Source organism: Vulpes lagopus, chromosome 6 (assembly GCF_018345385.1).
Source record: "Vulpes lagopus strain Blue_001 chromosome 6, ASM1834538v1, whole genome shotgun sequence".
NCBI lineage: Eukaryota > Metazoa > Chordata > Mammalia > Carnivora > Canidae > Vulpes > Vulpes lagopus.
Genome location: NC_054829.1, coordinates 121150936 through 121166785, shown reverse-complemented (window position 1 = coordinate 121166785; position 15850 = coordinate 121150936). Strand labels below are relative to the sequence as shown.

Genomic DNA, 15850 nt, shown 5'->3' with positions numbered 1-15850 from the left:
CATGGTGTTATTCAAGGTTTACAGTATTGCACTAACACTAAACACAATGAAAAATATGCAAGAACTGTGAGAAATCACTTTTTTTACTGTAATATACAATATACTGGAAAGACCAACTGGTCACATGGAGATGATCAGTGTCACAGAGAGTTGCAAGCAGATAATCATAAGACTTGAGCTCACTGTAAGAGCAATAGGAAGTGGCTGCGAAATTATTACAGCAGTATGCAATATAGTTAATTTTATGCGATTATGATTTAATACTGCATCTTTACATTTGTTCACATTTCTCTCAACTGTGAACTGCTCCATCTAAGTGTTTGTATGAGTAAGTTTTGATAAATGTTAACTTTTAATAATAAGACTTATGTATATTGTATGGTAGTAATGATAATAAAAAGACTAGTATCTACATATATTTTATGCATTCATGATATTATACCTTTTTCACAATTTTTTCAATATTACTAGGCTACACAGTTCATCTTTAAGTTTTTTCATACTGTTACAAATCTCCAAAAAAATCTTTCAATATATTTATTGAAAAAACCCCACATATAAGTGGATCAATGCAATTCGAACCCATATTGTTCAAGGGTCAAATGTATTTTGCCAAACGTGCTGAATATCAGGGCCAAATACCTTTCTGCTTGACCTTTAGTTCTCCAAAATTCCCAACAGTAAAAAACTGTTAAAATCCACATAAAATCCAAATCACAATCTTGTCAAAAGTTTGAGCAGAGGAGGTCTTCTCTCAGCCACCTCTCTCTACTGGCCAAATCTCAGAAGGAAATGTATTAAAAGCCCTGCCTTACTAATTGTTCCCACCACTTTTCTGTTTTTAATGAATTAATTATTTTGAGAGAGAATGAGAGCAAGCAAGTAGAAGAAATGGCAAAGGAAGAGAAAATTTCAAGCAGGCTCCATGCTCAGCACACAACCTGATGCATGGCCTGATCCCAGGACCATGAATTCATGACCTGAGCCGAAATCAAGAGTTGGACACTTAACCAACTGAGCCACCTTAGTGCCCCCTCTCTGTATTCTTAATTCTAAATTAACATGGTAGCTACTGCACTGGTGCAACAAATCTTTAAACGGTAAAACTGTTTGAAGGAGTTTGTTTTTGACAAAAATGGCATAATTTTAATAAACAGACTTTGTTAGCAGTATTTTAGAAATGATTTTAAGGTTAAAAAAAAAAAAGATCTCAACTTACTCTTCAGCAGGCAGGCCAATTAACAACAACTTGTCAGATTCTTTCCAATAAGCCACATGGATTTGTCTCCCATTTAAAAGAAGGGATGAGCTAAGAAAAAATAGAGTGAAAGTAAAGTTAGAATATCTTTAAATGTCATAAAATTATAAACAGTCACTCATAAAAGATTACACATGGTTTGATTTAAGAACTGCATGCTTAATGAAGCAAATTTCTTGGCATATACCTAACTGCCACACAGAAAAGACAAGTAATTATATAACAACAAAAATATACCCTGAAATATTTTTTTAAAACCTACAAAAAGCTCTAGGTCAAACAAAAGTAGACCTATTACAGTAATAAGTACTGAAATTCTTTCACTAACATTAAGTGATTGTATGCTATTTTTCCTCAAAAGAAAGTTTCCAATAGTAGGCCAATTTTTTTTTTTTTTTTTTTTAAGACACTATTAAAAATGTATTTCAACTTTTTACAGTAGAATAAATGTCTTGATGACTGTAGAATGAGGCGTTGGTAGCATCCAGAACCACAACATGGATGTCTTCCTGACAGGATGGCTAGATCTAGTGAAAGTTAAAGGTGATTCCTATGTCTAAATGCATGTTAAAATCTCATCACTGCTTATTGATGCATCATTAGGATTTTGGTAACCTGAGGACATATTTATCCACAAAATAAAAAGATTTTATTTATTTATTAATAAGGGACACACACACAGAGAGAAAGAGAGAGAGAGAGAGAGAGAGACAGGCAGAGGGAGAAGCAGGCTCCATGCAGGGAGCCCGACGTGGGACTCGATCTCGGGACTCCAGGATCACATCCTGGGCCGAAGGCAGGTGCTAAACCGCTGAGCCACTCAGGGATCCTAGTATGCCAATTTAACAAATATTTTCTCACTGCTTATTTATGAACATGATTTATTAAGAGAAACTACAAAGAAAGGAAGACATGGTCTCGGCTCACAAGGTAATAATTCAATACAGGACACAGATAAATAAACAAGTAACTAAAATATAAGTCAGATTTAAACACGTTCTCAAGGGAACTTTTTTTAAAAAAAGTTTTATTTATTTATTCATGAGAGATACAGAGAGAGTGAGAAAGACACAGAGACATAGGCAGAGGGAGAAAGAAGCAGGCTCTCCTGCAAGGAGCCCGATGAGGAACTCGATCCCGGATCCTGGAATCATGCCTCGAGCCGAAGGCAGAGGCTCAAGCGCTGAGCCACCCAGGCATCTCTCTCAAGGAAACTTTTAGAATAATGTATATATTCATTGTGATGATGGTTTCAGGGTCTATACATCTCTGTCAAAACTCATCAGATTGTATATTTTACATATATGCAATTTACTGTACTTTAATCAAGTTGGAAAACAAATTAAATATGTTCTTTAAAGAGATATAATAATGAACTATGAAAACATAGAGAGCATAATGATTCCATCCTGTAGTGTGGGTAGGTGGTGGGAAGAAAAGAAAATAAACACATATTCAGTGTTTTATTTCTTTAAATGAGAATACATGTATTAGGTTTTATTTGTTGAGTCCTTAGGATATAATGTACTTTTTATACTGCAATGGATCAGTGTGTAGATTTTATTTTATTTTATTTTTTTTTAATTCTTTATTTATTTATGATAGTCACAGAAAGAGAGAGAGAGAGGCAGAGACACAGGCGGAGGGAGAAGCAGGCTCCATGCACCGGGAGCCTGATGTGGGATTCGATCCCGGGTCTCCAGGATCGCTCCCTGGGCCAAAGGCAGGCGCCAAACCGCTGCGCCACCCAGGGATCCCAGTGTGTAGATTTTAAACATGAATTGCTAAATAGACTTTTTTCAAAAGGAATATTACTTTTGCCTTAATAAAGCTTAAATATATATATGCTTTTTGACAAATATTAGATTCTTTGTATAGTCATACATTAATATCACTATAGATTTAAAATAGTGTGTACAATAAGACACACATATTGCTAAGGAGTCATTTTCATATTTATTGTTTCAAAAAAACTTTTCTACCTATTTTTACTGTTTCCCACATGTTTAATCAATATCTTATCATTAATAACAAGACCTAAATATCAAATAGCATCTACCCTTTAAAGTAAAAAGAAATAAATCAAATCCACATGGAGAAACTTAAAACAAATTTTATTTCCAAAAAGATTAAAATGGAGGCCTGCACCTTGAAAACATTATACTGAGAAGCATCACAAGTAACCACATATTATGATTTTATTCACATGAAATGTCCAGTACAGGTTTTTTTTTGCATGGCATGAAAATATTCTAAAATTGACTCTCATGCTGGTTGCACATATCTGCAAATATACAATCACCAAATCATGCACTTTAAATGGGCAAACTGTAAGATAAATGAACTATATCTCAATAAAAGGAGGTCAGTAACATGTTTTTTTCCCACATCATTAATTTATATGATTTCCTTTAATGCTAAAATGTATTATTTTTTACTATTATTGTTATTTTTATTATAGTCAAATGCATACTATTTGCTAGACATTATGATTCTTTCAATCTAATCCTCTACAGGCATTACCATCACTATTTTTTTTAGTTGTTAGATTTTTATTTAAATTCCAGTTACTTAACATACACTGTAATATTAGTGTCAGGTGTACAATATAGGGATTCAATACTTCCATATATTGCCCAGAGCTCATGATAACATGTGCACTGCTTGATCCCCATCTCCTAGTTAGCCCACCCCCTCCCTACTATGTCCCTCCTGGTAACCAGCAGTTTGTTCTCTGTAGTTAAGAGTTTGTTTCTTTGCTTTTCTCTCTCGTTTTATCTTCCCTTTGCTTGTTTGTTTCTTAAATTTCACAAGTGAGTGAAGTCACTTGGTATTTGTCTTTCTCTGACTTATTTTGCTTAGCATAATACTCTCTAGCTCCATCCATGTCATTGCAAAGATAAAGACTACACTAAAAAAGAGAAATACAGGCCAATATCTCTGATAAGTATAGATGCAAAAATTCTCAATAAACTACTAGAAAACCAAATCCAACAATACACTTAAAAAAAGCATTCACCACGATTAAGTGGTGGATTTATTCCTGGGTTGTCAGGGTGGTTCAATATTTGCAAATCAATCAATGTGATTGATACATGACATTAATAAAAGGAAGGATAAGAACCATATCATTTCAGTAGATGCAGAAAAAGCATTTGACAAAGTATTATATTCACTCATGATAAAAATCCTCAACAAAGTAGGTTTAGGGGGACTATACCTCAATATCATAAAGGCCATATATAAGAAAAAACCCAGCTAATTATCATCCTCAAAGGGGAAAACAGAGCTTTTATTCTACTACCAGGAACAAGACAGGGATGTCCACTCTCACCACTGTTATTTAACATAGTACTGGAAGTCCAAGCCTCAGCGATTACACAACAAAAAGAAATAAACGGCATCCAAATCAACAAGGAGGAAGTAAAACTTTCACTATTTGCAGATGATATCATACTCCGTATTGAAAACCCAAAAAATTCCACCAAAAAACTGCTTCAACTGATATACTAATTCAGTGTATCAGCAGAATACAAAATCAACATACAGAAATATGTTGCATTTCTCTACACCAATAATGAAGCAGCAGCAGAAGAAATTAAGGAATCAATCCCATTTACAATTGCACCAAAACCCATAAGATACCTAGGAATAAAACTAACCAAAGATGTAAAAGACCTGTACTATGAAAACAAAAAAAGCAACTGAAGACATCACAAAGAAATGGGAAGACATTTCATGCTCATGGATGGAAAGAACAAATATTGTTAAAATGTCTATACTACAATTGATACATTTCATGCAATCCCTATCAAAATACCACAGCATTTTTCACAGAGCTAGAACTATCAATCCTAAAATTTTTATGAACCACAAAAGATCCTAAATAATGAAAACAGTCTTGAAAAAGAAAAGCAAAGCAGGAGGCATCACAATTATGGACTTCAAGTTATATTACAAAGCTGTAGTGATCAAAACAGTTTGGTACTGCCAAAAAAACAGACATATAGATCAGTGGAACAGAACAGAAAATGCAGAAATGAACCCGCACCTATATGGTCAGTTAATCTTTAACAAAGAGGAAAGAATATCCATAGGGAAAAAGATAGTGTCTTCAACAAATGTTATTGGGAAAACTGGTCAGCTACATGCAAAAGAATGAAACTGGACCACTTCCTTACACCATTCACAAAAATAGACTCAAACTGGATTAAAGACCTAAATGTGAGGGGCACCTGGATGGCTCAGTGGTTGAGTGACTTTGGCTCAGGTCATGATCCTGGGGTCCTGGGATTCAGTCCTGCATCAGGGTCCCCGCGGGGAGCCTGCTTCTCCCTTGGCCTATGTCTCTGCCCCTCTCTCTATGTTTCTCATGAATAAATAAATAAAATCTTCAAAAAAAAAAAGACCTAAATGTGAGACCTGAAATCATAAAAGTAGGGAAAAATATAAGTAATAACTCCCTTGACACCAGTTGTAGAAATATTTTTCTAGAGAGGTCTCCTTAGCAAGGGAAACAAAAGTAAAAATAAACTATTGGGAGGGATATCATCAAAATAAAAAGCTGCAAAGGAAACCATCAATAAAACTAAAAGGCAACCTATGGAAGAATGGGAGAAGATATTTGCAAATGATATATCTGAAAAAGGATTACTATCCAAAATCTATAAGGAACTTATAAAATTGAATGCCCCCAAAATGAATAATCCAATTAAAAAATGGGCAAAAGACATGAATAGACATTTTCCCAAAGAAGACATCCAGATGGGCAACAGACACATGAAAAGATGCTCAACATCAATTACCATCAGAGAAATCCAAATCAATACTACAACGAGGTATCCCCTCACCCCTGTCAGAATGGTTAAAATCAACAATAGAAGAAACAATAGGTGCTTGGTGGAGAAAAGGGAAACTTCTTGCACTGTTGGAAATGCAAACTGGTGCAGATACACTGGGAAACAGTATGGAAGTTCCACAAAAAGTTAAAAATAGAACTACTCTATGATCCAGCAATTATACTACTAGGTATTTACCCAAAGAATACAAAACCACAAATTCAAAAATGATACATATACCGTGATGTTTATAGCAGCATTATCTACAATAGCTAAATTATGAAAAGTTCCCAATGTCCATTGACTGATGTATGGATAGAAAAGATGTGTGTGTGGGGTGTGTGTATATAAATGGAATATTACTCAGCCATAAAAAATAAAAATCTTGCCATTTGCAATGATGTAGATGGAGCTAAATAAGTTAGAGAAAAAAAGTATCATAAGATTTCACTCAACATGTTTTTTTGAATGCAAATTTAGACACTAAATGTAGCCTCAGTTACTAAAGTCTTAAAAATGAGCCCTATGATTAAATATAACTTTTATTTAGGTATACAAGGAAATTCCTTCTACTGTATTGCAGATCTTATCTTTTAAAATCACAGAAGTGTCATTTTTATCAGAAGACGGTAAAAGTTAAAGCCTTAAAAAATCCAACTTTATATTTTATGTATTATGGGGCTCTTAAAATCTGAGATAATGTTTTTTGTAAAGCCTAAAATTGTTGAGTTAAGAAAGAAAAATGGGTTGTAATCCCTAGATTTTATTTAGAAAAAAAAAACAACTCAAAAGTTTTGAGCACTCTCTTCCCATAACTTAAATGTGGCATTTCAAAGTCAGGGCTTAACAAATCAATGTGGAATGGGATATGTGGCTCTATAACTGACTATATGGTGTATTCTGTTTTTCCAAAGGTTATTTCACAGAAGTCTTGCTTTTTTATCATTGAGTGAACTTGCACAGGTAACATTGCATTCTGACTCCTTTTCTTAAAGTGTTTATGTTTTCTATCTCTTTCTGTCATAGTTGTAAACAGACTATTTTGAACTACAAGAAAAATTCAGTGTTCAGTCATTTTTACCAATCAAAAAAGTACTGCCTAGCAAGTTAATAATCAAGAGAAAAATATGTAAAAGCCTAGACTCAACATAATGCCATGCTTAAGAGATACCACCTTCATGAATAAATTCTAAACTATAGGTCATTTGTCCAACTCTGCTATGTAGTGTGCCAAAACACCCCATCTACAGCTGTATGGAGAACCTATACCTCTATATAGGTGACTGGTAGAAATAACTTGGGTGAGAAACAAAATACCTGCAGATACCACATTTGCTGTATAGTTATCTATACGATAGATATAAGTATATTTGTATAATAGACACTTATCTTAGTATTTTGTCAGAACCAAGGTACAGAACTTGCAAGAAATAGAATTAAAGTTAAATTAAAATCAATTCTTACCTAGTAACTTGTGTCCCAGTTACATTTTCCAACATGTCACAGAGTGTAAGAAATATTCCTCTCACACTTTTAAGTTTCTGAGATGCATCAGATACTGGACAATGATAAAGAATTTCCTGCTATTAAATGAAAACAAACACAAATGATCAACCCCCCATACTTTTCAACCATTATTTTGGTAATGGAAAGTTCAGATTTTACTATTAAGAACAAAAAAATGAATCCTTTCAACTTCAGAGGTAGTTTAATCCAAACAAACACAAAGAGGGAACTATGTCTGGAATTTTAACACATTACCCAGTATTTAAAACACTATGTCTGAAAGTAAGTTACAGATTGTCAAAACTGGTTATAATACTAAAACATATACTGAGTAGGACCATGATTAGTTAGAATAATTCAAGTAATTTCACTGTTTTAAACTTTAATCTACTTTACAATAAGCTCTCATAATAATATTTTTCATTATACAAATTTTCGTATCTCCTCTGGTAGCATATCTACACAGATGCCACGTGTAACTATGAGAGTCTTTAAATTTAATTACTTTCCTTATTGACATTTAAAAGATGATCTTCATCATCTTTGGTGAAATCATCATTAAATCTTTACTTAAACCCAAGACAATACTACAGTTAAATTTACAAACTAAGTATATAAAATTATAGTAGCACAGGTAGAAAGTAGTATTATGATGTTATAATATCTGTCTTATATTTAAAAGTGTTTGCCCACCACAAATTAATCTGAGTTCAAACTTTTAAAGAAAGCACATTATAAATTATGGAAAAGGGATCCCTGGGTGGTGCAGCGGTTTAGCGCCTGCCTTTGGCTCAGGGCGCGATCCTGGAGACCCGGGATCAAATCCCACGTTGGGCTCCTGGTGCATGGAGCCTGCTTCTCCCTCTGCCTGTGTCTCTGCCTCTCTCTCTCTCTCTCTCTGTGTGTGTGTGTGTGTGACTATCATAAATAAATAAAAAATTTTTAAAAATTATGGAAAAAAATAGATCTAGAAGATAATTTTAAAAAACTTAATATTTTTTTTTTATTTTTAAGAAGAGCATGTTCCCAGTAAACAGTTTCACAAAACAAAATATATTTCAAAATCAGGATGTGCATTGTGCTAGAACTTCTATACGAAAGGATGAATCAGTCTGTATCTCACTTTTTTGTTATGACTTAAAACAACATGCTGTTTTTCTCACAAGGCAAATTAAAAGCTGGCAATATAAAAATTTCTAAATAGAAACCATAGAGAATTCGGAGTAGCTCCCAGTAATGCTATTCAATATTTACTATCCCTAAATATTAATACAGCTACTATGGAAAGCCCAAACTCCTAAAATACATTTTTTCCTTGGTTCTCTCTCTAAAGCATTTTCTACATCTTGTTTTGGTCTCTCTTTACAAGAAATAATTATGTGACTTAGTGTCCATGTCTTGGCAACTTTTACATTAGGACAAATATAAATGATAAACTGGACACACCTTTTTAAATACTTATTAAGCACATTCAGTACATGCAAATTGCTATAGAATATGTTGGTCAAATACACTCTGCCTAACACTCAAATTTTCTTGCAATATTTCTAAGGTAAAAACAGTTATAAAAATTTTATCTTTAGAAATTAAGCCAAACATCAGTTAAGATCTTCAGTCATGCTTACTTAACATATTTAAACCTTGACTAGTAACTACACATTGCATTTAGCCAAATATTAAACACCACTTTAAACAAATAACCATATAGTAGTCTTTGATTAGGTTCTTGAAATTTCCAAATCTTATAACTCTTTTTTCTACCTCTGCAGCAACCAGCCCAGAAAGCCTCACTATTAAGGACCTGGCATACTCTACAGTTCCTAATCAATTTAATTAGCTGTATTTTTAGGTACTTGTTAGTAGCATGCATTTGCAGCAGCTCCCACTCTGTACAGTAAGAATAAAAAGCCTCTCCTAATTATAGTGTTGATAGAGGGCTGTCAGCAGACAGAGACCTGTTCATTTGAGAAACATCTACACATTTTCCCATGGAAAGAAAGGCAAAGATGACAAAAGGCCTCAGCGGTATTCTGCTTCAAGATGACCTATTAAGTTTCAGGGTGCTACCATCCCAGAATTTTGTTGTGTGTTTTACAGAATAAATAGTTAATTTTCTCACTTGTTTTAAAAGTATAAAAGACAGTTAATACATGCAAGAACTCAGAATAATTAATTTTAGGTCCCTATATTTTCAGAACACAGAAAATTACAAAAAATACATGTAAGTAAATCCCTTCTTTTCCATTTCAGTTACTGATGAAATTTTGTTATACGAAGATGCAACACAAGGAAATGCACGCCTTGGATAAAACGGCTTTGGCAATGAGAATAGAGCCTGCAAGGACTTCAGGAGCAAAGAAATGTAAATTAGTAAAAACTTCTTAGATCTCACTTCTGTTTGAAGCATTATGGTAAACTAAATGCTTTGAGAGACCCTCATGCTGTAAAACAAATAGAGTCATGGCTAGAACATAACTTGTTGAACTGCCGGATATGTAAGAAGTAGAGAGGCTTCTAAGGACATCTTCTCCATACCCTTTCAATCCCCTTCCCTGGAACTGCTTTGCAAGCTGCAAAGCAAGCAAACTGCAATCCCATCCCTCACCTGGGACTGGTGGGCAGAAGGACAGAGGCAGGGATGTCTTGAGGGTTGATGCCTACAATAGTGTCAACCAGGACACTGAGTATTGGGCTAACCTAGGACCACTATGTTAAACCCGGACTCTTACAGAGGCCTGAAGTACCCTAGGCCAGTGGCAGAAACAGAGGAAGCAAATTCTCTCTGGAGGAATTCTTTCCCACTTTCCAATCACAGGACTCCCAGAGATAAAATCGAGCAGTAAGTCTAGTCGGTGATCATCAAGGACACAAGAAGGCAAACCACCACACATCAGAGTCCTCTTAGGACTTACAGATAGAAGAATGGGCAGATACAGAATAGAAAAGAACACAGAATATGTATGAAATACTTAGAGAAATAAAGTATAGAATCACTAAGACAAGCAAGCAACAAGAGACTAGGCAATATGGAATATGACCAGGAATATGGCAGATTTGAAATGTAGATTAAAGACTTTTCAGGAACTCCTAAAAATGAGATTTTTAAAATAGAAAACACAATAGAGAGATTAAAAACAGTTTGAACATAGCAGAAGCAAGAAATCAAAGAAAATAAGATTCCTTATAGAGGAACGACTGATGGTGGACTTAACCACAATTACTTAAGTCAGAAGACAAAGGAATACTATCTTCAAAGAGATTAGAGAAAATAACTTTCCACCTAAATAAGCAATGCCATGTGTCAACTTCATCTTCTTCCTCACTACATAGAAAATCTACATTTTCTTGCCTCCTTGCATTGAGAGAAGTTCATATAACTAGTTCTAGGCACTAGAACATGGGCAGAAGTGGTTTAAGCTAGGACTCTGAAGAACTGTCTCATGGGATATTAGATGCTTTTTCTCTTTTCTCCGTGGTGAACTAGATGCAAATAATCCAATGGAGGACTCTGAAGCCTTTGGAAATTATGGAACCGCTAGATGAAGGGCTCCAACCACTGAGCCACATGAGCAGGAACATTTATATTGAAATGAGAAATAAACTCCTATTATGTTAAGCCACTGAGACATCAGGGTTGTTAGAGCAATTGGCCTATTCTGACTAATGCAATGTAGAATTACAAAGCACCTTTCAAGAAGAGGTGAAAAAAAATACTATCGGATAAGTAACAACAAAAAGAATTCACCATCAAGAGACTTTCACTATAAAGAAATGCCTAAAATATGTCTTAAGAAGAAGAAAAATGATCAAATAAGGAAAGTCTGAAATGGAAGAAAGAATAGTGAGTAAAGAAAATGGAAGAATGTATGTAAATTTAAAGGTTTATTTGTTTGAAGTATAATGCATAAACCGTGCATTTTATAATGTATTACTTACATGTTTTATAACGTATATAAAATAATAATAAATAGTAGTAGGACTAGTATAATTATCCCCAATTTCTGAAATTAAAGAATAACAGCATGGGGCATCTGGGTGGCTCAGTCGGTTAAGCATCTGACTCTTGATTTCAGCTCAGGTCATGATCTCAGGGTCCTGAGACTGAGTTCCACATTGGGCTCTGAGCTGGGTGTAGAGCCTGCTTAAGATTCTCTCTCCCTCTCCATCTGCCCACTTCCTTAATCCCTGCTCGTGCGCGTACACACTCTCTCTCTAAATAAAAATAAATCTTTTTAAAAAATGATAGCACTAAAATGCTGAGGAAAATAGCATGTATGTGAAGAGTGGATAGTTGGAAATAAGGTGTACTAAGGGCCTTGAATTATTTTGAAAAAGAGTTAAGGTAGTGTATAGAATCTGCTAAGACAAATATAAGATTTTAAGAGCAATCACCAAAAAAACAGAGCATAGAGCAACCAATGATAGAGAAGGAAAATATTATGGAATAAGTAGCTCAAAAAGAATTTAAAGAAGACGGTAGAAACAAATTCCAATATTTCAGTATAATCTGTATAAATGGATTCAATTAGGCTTGTCAGAAGACTGCTATGTGTAAGAGACATATCAAAATCATAAAGACAAAGAATAACTGAAAAAAGTAATTATTCACTTGAAAGACTATAAAAGAGTCTTATTCTCTTCCTTTGCACTTTTGAGAAAGCACTCACCTCTTCCTTTGATGTTTCTGAGTCGAACTGCAGTGTGAGATACATAACGATGTGAGGAGTGTTTAGGATATTTTGCTGGATACCTTCAACTTCTTCTCCCCATAGAAGTTTGACTAAATCACTTGTGTTGGACTGTGCCTTTTTCTGTCTTGGTTGAGTTGTTTCCTTTTTCACAGCATATGCATTTTCAAATGTCAGTTTTACCTTAACAAAACAATGTGTTAATTTTTCAACAAGAGAAGGTCAGCTGCAGTTTTCACAAAGAAGGGTCTGTACATGCACAGACATTTAGGCATGCTGAATACAGCTAAAAATCATCCTAGAATATGAGCTCTTTGATGGCTAGGAATATGTATTCTATTTACATTTGTATTCCCAGCTCCTAGCCTAGTTTTTGGCATATATTATTATTACAGAATTTGGCACATATTATATTTGGCACATATTATATTAATTGAGTAAATTTATAATTCTCTGTACAAAAATTTATTTATTTAATCACTGTATTCTAAGTTACTGACAACAAAGAAATGCCATGGAAAAACAAAAATTCATAAGATCATATAATTTCAAAAGGAGGAACACTGTATTATGAATGCTGATAGCTCATCTGGGAAGGGTAAAGGAAGAGATTCAGGATTAAGAGGAACTGCATACAACCAGATTAGCTTTTTTTCCAAGTGAGGTGATATCCAAATATTTTTCTCTTAGGCATTCCTTGTAGTCCTTTAAAATAAAGACCGAGGAGGAAAAAAACCTACCAACATACTGGATCTGGGACGATGAGCCTGAGAAAATTACCTATCAGTTTTACCAAGATAGTTTTATTTTCACAGCCTGGTGTCATCAGAGAAGATTGGTAAGAATCTAGAATGTGGCCATGTTCTAGTTGTTGAAAGGTAGCTTCCATTTCTCAATTACTTTTCCTTGATTTTTTTTTTTTTTATTTTTTATTTATGATAGTCACACACAGAGAGAGAGAGAGAGAGAGAGGCAGAGACACAGGCAGAGGGAGAAGCAGGCTCCATGCACCGGGAACCTGACGTGGGATTCGATCCCGGGGCTCCAGGATCGCGCCCTGGGCCAAAGGCAGGCGCTAAACCGCTGCGCCACCCAGGGATCCCTCAATTACTTTTCCTTGAAAAAGGAAATTGTGTCTAGATGCCAGTTGGCCAAAAATAACTTGTTCATTTTAAAGAAGCATCGATGTGTGTCTTGACTAAAAGAAGTTTTCACTAGATACAGCTAATTTCATGTAGTAAGAACACTATCATAAGTTATATAACCACAAAGTAGTCCTGATGTTTAAAATCTTGTCAAAATACAGATGAGTAAAACAGGATATTCTAACTGTAATAATCCATAAGTTTCAAATTTAAACATTAAAGTATAATGACTCTTTTAAAATTAAATTTTAAGTCAAAAGATAAATTCATGTTTGATCAAGAAAAAAATCTACTCAATATATTTGTTACATCATCACACTGTATTTTAAAAAAATCATGTACAACCTAAATATATATAATTTTTATTTGTCAATCATACCTCAATAAAGCTGGGGATGGGAAATGTCTAGCCAGTATTTAAAAGCAGATAAACTATACACATTAAATTCCATTTTAGACAAAAATCTTTAAAAGTTATCAAGATAGGGGCACCTAGGTGGCTTAGCGTCTGATTCTTGATTTCAGCTCAGGTCATGATCTCAGGGTCTTGGGATCAAGGCCCACATCGGGCATAGAGGGGAGTCTGCTTGTCTTCCTGTCCCTCTGCCCTTACCCCTGCTCACTGTCTGTCTCTCAATCTCTCTAATAAATAAATAAATCTTTAAAAAAATGATTATCAAGATAGTAATAATCTCTAATTTTTAATCATTTATTACAAGAGATGCCATTTTTAAGGTGAACTTTATTTAGTTATTTATTTTTTAAGTTCAATTTGCTGACATATAACACCCAGTGCTCATCCCGTCAAGTGCTCCTCTCAGTGCCTGTCACCTCATCCTCCCCACCAGTCTCCCTTTCCATTACCCCTTGTTTCCCAGAGTTAGCAGTCTTTCATGTTCCATCACCCTCACTGATATTTTCCACTCATTTTCTCTCCTTTCCCCCTTTATTCCCTTTCACTATTTTTTACATTCCCCAAATGAATGAGACCATATAATATTTGTCCTTCTCTGATTGACTTACTTGACTCAGCATAATACCCTCCAGTTCCATCCATGTCGAAGTAAATGGTGGGTATTTGTCATTTCTAATGGCTGAGGAATATTCCATTGTATACACAGACCATATCTTGTTTATCCACTCATCTTTCGATGGACACCGAGGCTCCTTCCACAGTTTGGCTATTGTGGCCATTGCTGATAGAAACATCGGGGTGCAGGTGTCCCGACGTTTCATTGCATCTGAATCTTTGGGGTAAATCCCCAGCAGTGCAATTGCTGGGTTGTAGGGTAGATCTATTTTTAACTCTTTGAGGAACCTCCAGACAGTTTTCCAGAGTGGCTGCACCAGCTCACATTCCCACCAAGAGTGCAAGAGGGTCCCCCTTTCTCCACATCCTATCCAACATTTGTTGTTTCCTGTCGTGTTAATTTTTCACCATTCTCACTGGTGTGAGGTGGTATCTCATTGTGGTTTTGATTTGTATTTCCCTGATGGCAAGGGATGCGGAGCATTTTCTCATGTGCTTGTTGGCCATGTGTATGTCTTCTTTGGTGAAATTTCTGTTCATGTCTTTTGCCCATTTCATGATTGGATTGTTTCTTTTAAGGCCAACTGTATTTATTTATTTATGTATTTATGTATATATGTATGTATGTATGTATGTATGTATGTATTTATATTTGTTTGTTTTATTGGAGTTCAATTTGCCAACATATAGCATAACACCCAGTGCTCATCCCATCAAGTGTCCCCCTCAGTGCCCGTCACCCAGTTATCTCCACCCCCCTCCACCCCCCGCCCACCTCCCCTTCCACCACCCCTTGCTCACTTCCCAGAGTTAGGAGTCTCTCATGTTCTGTCTCCCTCCCTGACATTTCCCACTCATTTTCTCTTCTGTCCCCTTTATTTCCTTTCACTATTTTTTATATGCCCCAAATGAATGAGACCATATGTTTGTCCTTCTCTGATTGACTTTAAATATGATAAATACTAATACAGCCACTCTTTTTAAAAATGAGCTTTATATATTTATATTTTTATAAAAGATATTAAGCATATTATTTTTAAAAATTTATCATAATCCTACCAGCCCATTCAACTGTTAGTAATATACTATAAAACAAATTTGTCCTGATGAATAAAACCTTCCAAAAGACAAAAATCTAAATACTGTTTTTTGTTGTTGACAAGGAGTGACTATTTATGATTATATTCAATTTTGCTTCTCTATAGCTGTCTGTGGCATCTGAAGGGCACTAAATTATCTGTCTACCTAAAGTGAATTAAGCTAAATAAACATCTTTTCTAAAATAAGTCTCAGATTTATTTTATTAACAAGTAGAAAAGAGACACGAGGCCTAAATTCATCATATGTATATATTCAGAGTAAAGATAAACTAGGTCAAGATCAGC

The 15850-nt window shown here is 34.8% G+C and overlaps 1 protein-coding gene across 3 annotated transcripts in view; it reads right to left on the bottom strand.

The window, feature by feature from the left end:
* The window catches only part of INTU (inturned planar cell polarity protein), an 84624-nt gene that overhangs the window by 30765 nt on the left and 38009 nt on the right, over positions 1–15850 (bottom strand). For 2 of the 3 annotated variants that reach the window (XM_041757712.1, XM_041757714.1), the window contains exons 4-6: positions 12270–12473; positions 7561–7679; positions 1220–1309 (exon numbers count right to left, since the gene is read on the bottom strand). In XM_041757712.1, coding sequence (XP_041613646.1) covers positions 1220–1309; positions 7561–7679; positions 12270–12473 — 413 coding nt within the window. The remainder of the gene's footprint in view (positions 1–1219; positions 1310–7560; positions 7680–12269; positions 12474–15850) is intronic. The other variant, XM_041757713.1, reaches the window with a different exon arrangement.